The 13,560-nt window shown below is 36.3% G+C and overlaps 1 protein-coding gene across 12 annotated transcripts in view; it reads right to left on the bottom strand.

Moving 5' to 3' along the window:
• DST (dystonin) overlaps positions 1–13,560 on the bottom strand; it is a 258,304-nt gene that overhangs the window by 54,235 nt on the left and 190,509 nt on the right. For all 12 annotated transcript variants that reach the window (XM_082277170.1, XM_082277160.1, XM_082277169.1 and 9 more), the window contains 10 exons: positions 12,587–12,748; positions 11,393–11,563; positions 9,981–10,147; positions 7,630–7,789; positions 7,045–7,371; positions 6,786–6,870; positions 5,402–5,643; positions 4,223–4,429; positions 431–550; positions 139–246 (listed from right to left, as the gene is read on the bottom strand). In XM_082277170.1, coding sequence (XP_082133296.1) covers positions 139–246; positions 431–550; positions 4,223–4,429; positions 5,402–5,643; positions 6,786–6,870; positions 7,045–7,371; positions 7,630–7,789; positions 9,981–10,147; positions 11,393–11,563; positions 12,587–12,748 — 1,749 coding nt within the window. The remainder of the gene's footprint in view (positions 1–138; positions 247–430; positions 551–4,222; positions 4,430–5,401; positions 5,644–6,785; positions 6,871–7,044; positions 7,372–7,629; positions 7,790–9,980; positions 10,148–11,392; positions 11,564–12,586; positions 12,749–13,560) is intronic.

Raw genomic sequence — 13,560 nt, 5'->3', positions numbered from 1 at the left:
AGTATTACAATCCTCAGAGTAGAAGTGACTGTAATTAATGCTTCTGCATTAATATTTTTAAAAAGACACTATAGGAATCCTTCTACTTATATATTGTCTGCATATCTACCACTGTAACTGCAATTTAAGGAACTTTACCGTCATCATCTGTTTCTCTTCTTCAGTGCATGTTTTCATAAGCTTATCCCCAGATTTAACAAGTTCATCTATAGTATCTTTGTGCCTTAAAATCTCCATGGTAAAAGCCTTGAAATACAATAAAAAATTGGTTAGAATAATAATAAGAAGAAAAAAAGTATTTGAAGCAAAAACTGGTTTTGAAGTGCATTAACTATGATGGACTGAAAATTAAATCATGCCAGTACATTTTCTAGATGGAGAGCGTGCCAGCCAATAATTAACATGACAGTTGGAAATGCATTTCTTTTACCTTTTGAACTTGCAGCTGAGCAGTGGTCTGGTCTTGCTCAAGCCTAATATCACCCAGAGACATCAGTTTCTTTTCTGTTTCTGCAATCCAGGCAAATTCAGCATCAGCTGCTTGATCAAACTAAATGAGGGAGACAAGAATTAGTTCAGCAGTTCTACAGACATGAAATTAGAATCACTGTTTCAAAAAATTTAAAGAAAAATAAATAGCATATTTTTGAATTTTTAGAAAGATAGCAGCTCACTTTCCATTTGAGGTTTTTATATAAATGAAATACAATGCCCAAAATTGTTCTGAGATTGTAATACAAGCAGCCTAATTCATAAGCACAACAAAGCAACAGAAGCAAATACTTTTTCCAAAGCCTACAGCTCTCTAACAGTCATAAGAAAATAAAAATGGGTAATAATCTCAGAGTTTTAACTAGACTGCTTGTTTTCATTTTATTCTTCTTTCACGTGTCTTTTTCATCTCTGTGTTTATTATTACTGTTAGTGTTGCAATTATCCTGAGACACAGTTGTTTGATGTTATCCTATTAATCTGAAGAGCTGTGTTGGTATTAAATGATCAGGGCAAAACAATCACAGTTCAATGAAGTTAGTGCAAAAACCTCACCAAATTTAGAGAAGACAAGATTTCATCCGAATCTAGGCCTCGGGTTAAATGCAAAGTTTTTTTTTAGCATTTGGGTGCAGCCAGTCCTTTTCCTAAAAGATTGACTTCTGACTACAATCAGTCAACATTTAAGTGTTTTAGAAATTACCTAAAAGCACTAATGTAATGAGAGGACCTGTCTCTTACTAATTTGCAAAGAAAAGCATGAAAAGAAGCATGTGAGGATCTAAGTCTTCTGAAATGTGAGACCAAATTAAAAAAAATAAATCATACATTCTCTCTTCAGATCAAGTTTATAGGCATGCATCTTAGCACACACATGTTGCAGTACTCAATCAGGGCAGCTTTGAGCCTAAGCCATAGAGAAATATTGCATGGGATGTATCAGATACACATTGTAGAAACTACTAAGAATTTATTTATTGAATTAGTTAAAACTCTTGACTCCTCCCTGAAATTACCTGAACCTTAATATAGTTCTGAATTATTGTGAAAGTCTGTCAGGATGTTTTAGGTCACAACCAGCTTCTTGTGTTATTGATGCCCACACTTTCCTCAGAAGTCTTTTTCTGAACATTCTCAGTCCCACTTGTCTTTAAAATATGCTGATCTGTGCCTTTATGGCTGTGGTCCATAACAGCCCTGCTCCTTAATATAACTGGAATTCATGTTAGTCACTAACTCAGACTTGTCTTAGTGGTTAATCATGAGTCCCACAAAACAAAAGATGCAGTTCTGAGATTTCATTCTTTATGAGTCAATCTTTTTCAGACTTTACAATCCATTTGTGACATGAAAGAGCACAACATTCTTTTTCACTATATGTCATTTCTCATTTAAAGTAAAAGAAAGTAAGACTTGTCCTAAATATTGTGACATCCTACTAGAAAGGTATGTTCTGAAACAATCAGTACCATAAACGTTAGCATGAAGCACATGTACCAGTGGTAGTTAAATCCTGCCTTTAGAAACTATGGTTCACAATCAAGTTTATCAGAAGCCCATCTATTTACTACAGAAAGGGAGAAGATGATTTCAAATCTGTTAGATGTACAAACTAACTGCAGTGTGACTTCCTGATACCAAATATTTATAGGTATGTAAGTAATATTGAGGAAACATTTAATGGAAATAACAAAATCAAGGCATGGCAGTGAAACTTCCAAGTTAAATAGCATTGAGGAAGGACAGAACTCTAAACTCAATTTGCTAGAAGTATAGGATTTCCAATTTGTGATGCTTAAAAACAACATAAAGGAATAAAAAGCATAAAATTGGTACTCTCTGCATCCAAAATTTGAAATGTTTTCTTCCTATTATACATGGCAGTTACTTATGTGCCCTGAGCTACACTTTCAGTCACTATAAAATTGTCTACTTAATCCCTGTCCAGTTTAACCAAGCATAGTTCATTGTGGTACTTTTTCTTCTGACCAGGAATGACTGCTGAATATGATGATGCTGTGATTTTCTCCACGAATGCTTTCTAAAGCACTCTCTACAGCCGCTTTAGAGTGAAGAACAAGTAAGCCCAAAGTAGAATATGACCTTGTGTTTCTACACAGGACTCCTACACTAGAGGACCCCATCAATGCCCACAGTCTTGAGAAATGAAGACTAAACCATGCAGCTGAATTTATCTCTAAGATAAATCCACCAGGCTGGGACCATTTTGCCCAGGTAGTTAAAAACCCTGGACATTTCATCTGTCTGTTAGTCTTCCAGCTTCCATTCACAACATGAAGCCATTATGCCTAACCATCTGTGCTGCCGGCTGCACCCCTCACCTTGGTCCAGGAACATCTATCATGAAATTCTCAGCAGCTTTGTCCTCTACCCAAAACTTCTTTATAGTATAGGCGCTTGAAGAAGTTGCCCCAGGGCAAATTTAAAAGAGCACTAGCTTTTTCAAAAATGCTTTTTATTTTGCATAGCTAAATGGGAAGTAGCTTATCCTTTACTGGAAGCACATTAAACACCTGAAACTTATCACAGGATATAGTGTGTAGGAGTTTACTGTGGTGATGTGGGTTGGCTGAAGTGGAGGTTAAGGGTATGCAGGATGAGAGTGCAACGTGCCTTTGCAACATTAGCTAGTGAAATAGCAGCTCTGAACTTTTCATGTCTGCACCTGACACTGCTCAACTTATGCTAGAGGATGCAACATAGTCATGGAATTCAGAAAATCTGAAGGAGAGCTAAAATACAATCTTCTATCTCACCTTATCACTCATTTAAAAAAAAAAAATCACCCTTCATTTTTGAGGATCAGGTTAATGAGACAAGAAAATATTAATTAGCAAACCCCTTAAAAAGAAACCTGTACTTATTTTTAAACTCACTTAGAAGAAAATCTGAATTACTGACAGTCTCTTTTAGTTTATGGCAAATTTTGAAATTATCACACATAGTTTCTCCTTGTCCTGTTACAACTGTTTATGGGAACTATATAGCAAAAGTAGAAATCTCCACCAGCATTTTTATGCCTGAACTGTAGGCAGACACTGGAAGATTGTGTTTTCACAATGTATTTATAAGCAGGCTTAAATATGAGACTACTTAGTGACAAAATTAGAGCCCAGTTCTCAAAGGGTATCCATATATACTTCTGTGCATGTACAGAAACCTCCACATATTAAATAACTCAGGTTTTGGGCCCCAAGAAGAAAAGCATTGTAGATACTAATAAAAGCAAGTGTTATTTAAATCCTCCACTACAGCTGGAACAAGGTCATCCAGCTGTTAATTGTGTAACGCACAGATGAGCTGGACAAGCAGCTGATGCTAAAAGCTGTGGCCAACCTAGCAGTATCAGTGCCACATCCAGAAAAGGTGGCTCAGGATCTGGACCATATTTTACTTAACACAACATGATGTATAAAAGATGTGGGCCATTCAGTTCTTAAGCAAACTCCAACTTGAGGAGCCACAGGGTAGTAACAGCAATTTTAGCTAAAATACTGTTGTTTGCATCCACAGAAAGGGAGACAGCTACAAAAGCGTACAGATTAACAGATTTCTGGCATTCATATCTTAACAGTGGAGTCCCATTTTATTCAAGTGGGCCTTTTGCTGCTCAAGTATAATAAACTTTTGGCAACATTATTAAAGGACAGCTTTTGTCCAAGTACACATGGCCAGAGACTGTTACTGTCCAAAGAACAGTTTTCAGTACCTGCTGGGATCTCAGGATGGCAGCATCAATCTCATCCACCTTCTGAGAGATCGTGTCACTCACTAATCTGTAACGTTCATTGTCCTCTGTTATCATCTTGTCTAGCCCCTCTCTGGCCCTCCATGGCACCAGCTCCAGGAAGGCACTGCCAACTTCATTCAGAGAGTCCAGTAAGCCTTTGTTGTTCTTTGCTTCTTTTTTCAGCTCCTGTAAAAGGCCATTTAAAACAATTAAACCATTTAAACATGGCACTATATGAACGGAACATACACAGTTTGCAGTTTCTTCATACTTTCAACTACCCCGTGAGCTGAGAACTGTTTTCCACACAAACCAAAGGGCTAAATTAGAATACTTATTTTTCACCTAATATGTATTTGCTTTTTGATACTGTAAGTTGTTTGACAGAAAGGTAGGTGATTCTTAAGAGAATTTTCCACAGAATCTAACCTAAATATATTTCTCTAGTTAGTATGACCATCTGAAAATTTTCTAAGAATTGTTAGTACTTCATGAAGCATCCAAAGAAAATAAAACTAATGGATGGTTGCAAACTGCAACTCCTTAAAGTACTAAGTCATCAGCAAATGAAATCAGCACTCAGTATAGCAAAATATGATGAATTCAAATGATTTCTGCAATGAACAATGACTGGATAGAATTTCAAGCACATATTCACGCAAGGGAATGAGATTTTACCTGTACAGAACTCCCCATCTATTAAAGAAATTTAACAGAATTTTTTTAAGCTTCCCCCCTCAACATTTTCCATACCATGGAGCTTATACTACATTTTTTCTTTTGAAATAAATCTTGTTAAACAAAATTAGTAATATATGTTTAAAATACTGACACTTTACAGGATTTTATCCATGCCACAGCTATAGAACTAAAATAACTTTGTTTGACAACTTATGAGGTTTCCCAGTCTTAGGTAGGTCCTTGAATAAAATGAAAATGTTGTGCTTCTCTCGTGCTAAAAATAAACCTCAGCCCAATTTCATAAGTGATCATTGCACATGACTCTGGAAAGGGAGTTTGATTCTTAACTACTGTTACATTTAGTCAAATGATCTGATGCCAAAATTATTCAAAAAGTTATTTCACGTCAAGCGTAAATTAACACAAAACCTCACCGAATCACAGAGCAGTAAATAATTCACAGGTTCTAAAACCTACTTTTTGTCTTTCTTGTACTTGGCTTAATTCTTCAGCCTTTGGTACTTGAGTTTCATATGAAAGTAACTCCATCTCTACTTCATCAAGCCATTTGCAGAGTTCCTCATGAGTTGAGTGCAGTTGGCCTGCAAGCTGCAGAGCCTGCTCTAAAGTCTTGGATACATCAGAACTTAATTTTGTAATGTCTTTGTATCTCGCTTTAATGCCTTCCAGTTTATCTTGAACAATTACAACTTCATCACCTAAAATATCAAAGGGATGTTATTTCCTGTGATCACAAATATTAAAAAGAAAAAAAACCCAAAACGACAACAACAAAAAAAAAATAAAATCCCTAACACCACATATTACAGAAACCTCAGTATTTAATTTATAAAATAACCCAAACAAGGTGACAAGGCCAATCTTCAACTGCTGTAAATTGTCCTACCATCAGTAAAGCCCACAGAGCTACAAAGTTTACCTCAGTTCAGAATCGGTCCTTCTGCCTTTTTTCTGCTTTACTAAACTATTAGAAAGCAAGGAGTTAAATCCAATATTTAACACAAATGTTCTTTAAAAAATCCACCCTTATACTCAAAATACTTCTTAAAAAGGCCAAATAAAAGATATAAAATTGTTACTGAAAATGTAAAGAACAAAAAAATAAATCTACCTATTACTAATTAGACTTTCAATCACAGTTCACCCTCATTGCTGTCCATTTGAAACAGAACTCAAAAGGCTAAAAGAAAAACAATGCATTGAAATTTATTAGCCTTATTAGGAACGTTCAGATTTCTTTATAGACTACACGCAATGTCGAAGTTTGGAACAGAAAAGGATAATACCACCCTGTGCAAACATATGTATGTCTCAAAGGGTTCAAGAACTTTACAAGTACTAGAAAATCTGGACAGATGTTGCTCTACAGAACAGACACATTGTATAGAACTGGAATGCAACCCTTCCCACAGCATTAGTTCCCACGGATGAAGCTTTCCCCTTGCAGTAATAGGTAGTCTAATATCTTGTTCATCTGTGGATGCCTGCAGGGAATTCACTGTGTCCACTGCCAAACAGCCCTCCATTATGAGTAATGTCCATAACTTGCTATTAGGAATGGAATGCAGGTTCACTAAAATAATTTTCCACTAAAAATAACAAATGGATTCAAGGGCTAAATTCTCTACAGGCAAAAAAAAGGCTTTTGCTCACTTACATTAAAAGTAAAATTGATCCCAAAATATAACCTACCTTGACCTCAAACCTTTATTAAAATAAACAACTATGATTGCTTTAACCAGTAAATATGAACCATATTTACAAGTTTCACTTTAATTTTCTTTAGCACCTCCAAGTAAAAGAAAAGTATGAAAAATTATAGTTTCATGTAAGTTCTCACCTGTTGTTTGCTTGAGAAGCTCTAAGCCATTTTGTATAGCCAAATCAACACTTTGTTTTCTAAGAAGAATCTCTTCCTGAAGATCCTAAGAATAAAGGTCATTTATGTTAGCACAGACCTAACAAAATATATTATCTTTATTTAGAATAATCAGACTGACATTTTAAACCAGATATATTAATGAAAATAAATGTAGTATGGGGATATAAATCAAATTAAAAACATGAATTAAATAAGAAATGAACAGAAATCAAAATACCAGTAGTTCAGAGTGCTGTTTCTCAAGCAATTCTGTGTTGCAATCTTGGACTGACAATTTGTTCAGTTTATCATGGATTTCATTCAGCCAGTTCATCAACTCAACTTCGTCCTCCCCAAAAATCTGAGCATTGCTGTAAGCTTGCTGGAGAAGTTCACACCTGCTGTTGCTCTTCTCTTGAATTTCAATGTATCGCGCCTGAGCAGAATCTAGCTTTTCCTGCACCATATCTTTATCTTCCCTGGAGCTCATAGTCTTTAGAGACTGACCAGTGCTAATGGCCTGATGTAAACTCTTATTGTGAGCTAGGACATCATCTTCTAGGGCCTATATTTTATTTTAAATAATGAAGAATAATGGAAAAGAAAATCAGAAAAACATAAAATAAATGTAAATGGAACTCAATAAAAATTGAACAAAAAAGGACGTATTGCCAACATAAATATATAAAACTTAAATTACAAGTGAAAAAAAATGAAACTGTATGGTAAAATGAGTACAGTGCAACAGCTTTGCCAGTTGTGTTGTGCTTTACAGAAGCATCTAAAAAGAATGACCAAAGCAGGTGAGTGGTTTGTATCTTACTTTATGCTGAGAAATTTGCTGCTGTAGTTTGGAGGCCTGCGTTCCAATGGGTTCTGCATTTGCAAGCCTCTTCTCTGTGGCTGTCAGCCACTCCACCAGTGGCTCCAGAGCTTCATGGAACTGCTGTGCTACCACTGAGATGCCTTCCAGCTGACGGTTCCTATCAATACACCCAGGGAATGGTTAATTTTTGTAATGAAGTAAGTGTGAAACAGTTTTAATAATGAAAAAAAGCCCCTTGAATCCTTTGAAAAAAAACCCAGAAATAATTCAATCTCATTGTAAGAACCAGTCACCAAATGAAACAGATGTATATCCATGATACTCAATGAAAAGCAAGGTAAAGTAAAAATCAAAATTAAAACCAAACAAACACCTCCAAGGTATTTGTCTAATAAACCAGTTTTGCAAATAAAAATAATATCACTTTATTAATATACTTTTTGCTAAAAATAATCTATCACTGAATTTATCAAAACATTGTTTTACACCCAGTTAAGATAGTTCTCAAGTTTCCAGCTGTCTTAAAGAGTGAAGTTACGTTCCCTTGACTATTATACATGTTTTAAGTTAGGCAAAGGCTTTATGGAACGAGAACATACTGTCATGCCTCTTCAGTGTTGTAAAATGTCTTTAAACATTTTTTCCAATGATGAGAACAGAATTATTTCGTTCTACATTTCATCTCTTGTCCTGGATAAAAGCTCTCAATGAAGTTAGTGAGACAACACTAATAAAGCACAGAAACTTGACCTCCAAAACAGAAAAGCAGTATCTAAAACATTTGTCGTTCAGATTATTACATGTCAGAGAAGACTGTTGATTACAGCAAAGACTTCTCTACAAGCAGTGCTGAACAAATGCCATTCAAGCAGACTTTTAGGAGATTTGCTCTACATGAAAACATCACAATATCATCTTTCAAACGAGGATCTCATTCCAGATAAAAGCTACATTTATATGTGCTTTCCAAGGCTTATAAACAAGGTAGACTTGACATACTTAGCCATGGAACACTCTGTGGGGTACTCTACATTGTTTTCAACATCATTCTCAAATTCCTTCTTCATTTCTAGAGACCAGCCAAAGAACAATGGAGACAAGCTTGCAGCTAATGGATGACTTGGAAAAAGTTGCAATTTCATTTGTAATTAGATGTCATCAGACTGGGAGGATATTATTAAATTAAACATGACATTAACATTTACCCCAGCTAATGAGTCAGATTCCTTCAATAAAAAAAAAAAAAAAAAGAAGGAAATAATGGTCTATTAGTGGTTGACTAATTAAATAATCCTATTATTAGTATGAGGTAACAAAACAGGTTCAACTAAAGAGAGGCTTCCAGAAGGAATAGAAGACAACAGAGATGAGGTGAGCTCAATACTACTTGAAGTACCAACACAACCGTTTGTTCTTCACTTGTAAAGCTTCACTGTGCACTTCAAATTTGTTTTCTTCAACTTCCCAAGTCCTCTCTTACTCTCAATTATGTGCCTTTTTTCGGGCTATGTCTCATGCACTCTTCTCTCTACTCTGAAAAAGACTGTCCTTCTCAAATCCTTACCCAGAAAACACGTTCAGTAGCCCTTCCAACACAGATTTCTTCAAAGACACTTCACAGTTCATCACTTTACAGGTATTTTACACACTGACAACAAGTCACAAATGTAAGTCTGTGTTTACACAGATATTATGTGCATGGATTTCATTTGAGTTTTTTTAATTGGAACTTGAATTGGACTGCAATGTCTTTTAGGAGATAGGGCTTTCTGTGTTGCTAGAATATATATCTACATACTTGAAAGGTCCTTTTTCCTCTTGAAAACTAAGGGAGCTCAGCACCTTTCATGCATCTGCAACTGACATTATGAAGACCTCTAAGCTGCAGAAACTAATTGTGTAGGTAGGTGATATTCGAAAAAAAAAAGGAAAAAATTAAGTACCCCCTCTTTGTAGCAGCAAGTCAGGACTTTGAAGTTCCAAGGTAATACATTATTTGTTAGGTGCAAAATTTGCACTTTACTCTATTGCAAAACGTGTTCCTGCATCAAAACACCTGCATTCTAATGAACTAACAGAGATAAAATATTCAGAAGATACATACGTAGTTAATCCTAGTAGATTGTCACATCTTAGACAAAACTTTTTTTTAAGAGCTTTAGGTCTCTTCAGGTCATTTTTCTCCACTTTTCCTTCAGAGGACCCATTATATCAATATCAAGAGACTAAGAAGTAACGTAATTAAAAGAATGATAGTACTTCACACTGTAGAGTTCCACATGCTGCTTCTAAACATCTATCACATGCTATGTCTACATTTTTAAAATCCATGAAAGAATTTCAAATACCTTGTTTCAGCTTTACTGAGCAAGGCATCCCATCGACTATCCAGGAAACTCAATTGTTTCAAGATTTTCACTCTATCAGCAGGCTCTGCTGACTCCGCAATTTTCTCCCCTTCGCGCTTGATTGCTTCAACAGTGGGCTTGCGGTCATCCAGCAGCCTCTGGAGAAGCTATAGAGAAAGTAATCAAGCACCAAGTTATTAAGAAATATTGCAATAATACAAATGTAACAACAGCAGACTTCTTGAAAAGCCGTTAAAACAAAAACCTAAAAACTAACCCACAATGCCTATATTGTGATAAAAGTGTGAACAATGGTAATCAAAGCGAGACACATATTACAAACATAAACCCCTTCCCTGACCAACGCAGGCTCATTTTAGTTTCTCAGTTGTTTTCCTAAGAACACTGGAGTTTCATGAAGCCCAAACATCCCTGGTTTCTCTGAGCTAAGGACGTGTGGCAGCCCAAAAAGTGAACATATAGAGGAAAAAGTTCTACTTAATACCCTTGAGGTAATCCAGCTATTTAGAATTAAGTTACATTTTAAAGGAACATTTGTGGGAAAACTGCATGCCCTTCTAGATTTGGCATCACAGAGGTAATTCTGATACATAGAGAAATGGGAAAATATACTAAAACTATTGTCTAATCAACTCATCACTTGTATGAGATGCAATTGGGTTCACCAATCTAGTAGTACATTAACTTCTCTGTAAAGAAAAAAATATGCCTCTGTATACAATCCTCCCCATCTCCATTCCTTAGGTGCCTTTGGTAACATTAACATTTTGCCACTGCAAGAATCCCAAGATGACAACCTGGACTGGCCATAACTCTATTTAAATCTTTGGGTGGCAGTGGGCCACACAGTCCAGCTGCATGCATTGTATGTTTTATCAGCTAGATTATCATTCTTTTCTATAACCATTATTAAAATACGCCACAGTTGATGACACTGATAGGGTTTCTACATTAGCACAGGCCATTTCCCAATGGGACTCCAACTAACTACTGACAATGATCACATCAAGATCAAGAGCCAAGTATTTAAATCTGTAATCTGCAATCTTATCTTGGAAGTATTACAGTGAAAATTTACTAGGTTTTATTTCCTACCTTTTACGCTTTCTCTTTTTCCAGTGGATCTTTAACATCCTTTCCAGATAATGTTAATAATTCTAACCAGAGGTCAGATTGCATAGTATCACTCTCTGTCTTATATCCCAGAAGATGAGCACTTCTCCCAACCCTGGACAAAGTCCTGAGTTTTGAACAGATGGCTCCTTTAAACACCTCAGCACACTCCAGTGTAATATAATACACTTGAACAGATATTATGCTTTGCCAAAGACTGGGAATTTATTCTCATTGATCCAGTGGAAGGAGAGAGATTCTGAAACCATTTCACTTACCTTCTGTTCTTGTATTTGCGCCTTGACAACTTTGAATTCAGCAGATGGTGGTTTCTGATTAGCCACAAGATCTTCTGTATCAATGAGCCAGCTAAGCAGAGATTCAAGGGCATCCTGAAATCTCCCACAGTGGAGAAGAGCTTCCTGCAATTGTGCAGCACGCTGGGCAACCTGAAAAAGCAGCAGAGGATCTCACCTACTCATTTTATTTCTGTGAAATAATTAGCCAAAACCTGTGGAACATCTGTCAATATCACTAATAAATACTCTCACTTTTGTAGTAGCTATTCATAAAAGCACTATGTCACAATTCAGCATCAATCTCTTGGGGCTGGAGACATCCAATGAAAAAAACAGACTCCCAGTATATCAGCCTGCTCTAGTAATTCCGCACAAGATACTCCTCTATACAGCTCTGGCATTATGAAATATACTGACGGGATGTTCGCATTTCAAACGGTCTTTATTTTCTTTATAGAGTGAGCCAGGAATCCAAAGTAGCAGCTCTTAATAAGGGCCAATAATGCCATGAATGAGAAATAAAAATAGGAAAGGAGAAGGCAAATAGGTGAACTGCAGGTGTCTCTGGTTCTGCTGCATCACTCCTTCAGGAAGAGAACAGAAATTGAGCACCAATCCTACTTCCCACCCTTTCCATTTTCCAACAGCAGCTACTGCTGAAAGAAGACTCTTGAAAAGTACAGAAAAAACCTCTACAGCCAGTTTTTCAAAGCAGTGGTACTTTCTGATGTCTCAAGCAATACAGTCCTAAAGGTAAAGGAAACATTCCACCAGTCATGCAAAGCTGGGCTGTATTTTTGCCCTGTGCAGGTACAACAGTGTACATGAGCAAATACAGCAAAGTGCAAAAATATGCAAATGACTGAAAGTGGGACTGGATCTCCAGGGATCCCTTCCAACCCCAACCATTTCATGACTCTGTGACTCTTTCCTGAATAAAAATCAAGGACAGACCTAGAGAAAGTTTGGCAAAACCTTATAAATGACAGCAACACCTCTGGCTATTAGTGATACAAATTTTATCCTTAGAATTATAAACAAAGCGATTGTGTAAAGTAAATATAATTCTTATTCTTAGTGAATATTTAATTTCCTGTATTTTGAAAGATATCGGCAAGCAAATAATCAAAAGGCAGAACACAACAAAAGCAGAATAGTATACAAGATAATAACCTTCTTATTAAGAGTCTTCCATCGGGTGTTGACATCTTCAAGGTCATGTTCAAGGTTCTCTGTGTTGGTACTTTTAGCAGCACTCTGAATAAGGCCCTGACCCAACCAATTTACTTCCTGTTGTTTCACTTGTAAGGGTTCAATTTCTTCTTTCTGGAATACCTGCAGTTGAAACCCAACACAGTCATGAAACATGGTAACTTCGGACATAAAATTCATCTGGTATTTACATGACAGTATGCAACAAAAAAAATTGCTTAAAACTGGCGTCTAGAAGAAAGGAAGCCATTCATTGTCAGGACCTTCCTAAAAAAGCATTAATAAATCTAAACAGAACAGACTCAACCTAAACAGAGTAAATTCAATACACCATAGAAGGGGAAATGGCTTACATTTCCATGAGTAGTTATAGGTAGGAAGGAAAGGGAACAAGAAAAAGAGAGGTGGTGGAAGTTTTGGGGGGTGAAAAAAGAAAACTTCTGATAGAGGAAAAAAAAAAAGACTGGAGAAACTCACCTGTTTAATTACCAATCTATAAAATCTAACAAAAAATGACGCAGACCAAGAGATGAAACTGGGCTTTTTTTCCAAATCAGGACCAAAGCCGAAGTTTTAAGTCAAAGAAACAGTGAAGGAAGAGATATTTTAAAATCAGTTTAGGAGATTATAATAGTAACAAGTGAGGAGCAGGCACTACAGATGCTGTTGAAACAGTATCCCAGCAGACACTCAGGAAAATGGGCTTTCATTCAAAGGATACTCTTGCAAATTACCAAGGCTTTGACCGTGCCCGACAGCACTTTGAGTAGTTTTGTGTTTGCTTTATTTTACTCTTGCAGGTATTTAAGCTTTTTCAGAGCCAGATTACTACCAATAGCAACAGCGATGTAAATCTCCATTTGTATTCAGCAGCATTAAGCTGCACCGACACAAGTGTCAATGAGATCAGAAAATGGCCTGAAGCCCTTGAATTA

This window comes from Coloeus monedula (genome assembly GCF_965178545.1).
Source record: "Coloeus monedula genome assembly, chromosome: 2".
Classification (NCBI taxonomy): domain Eukaryota; kingdom Metazoa; phylum Chordata; class Aves; order Passeriformes; family Corvidae; genus Coloeus; species Coloeus monedula.
Note: the sequence above shows the minus strand (reverse complement) of the source record. Positions and strands in the feature narration are given on the sequence as shown.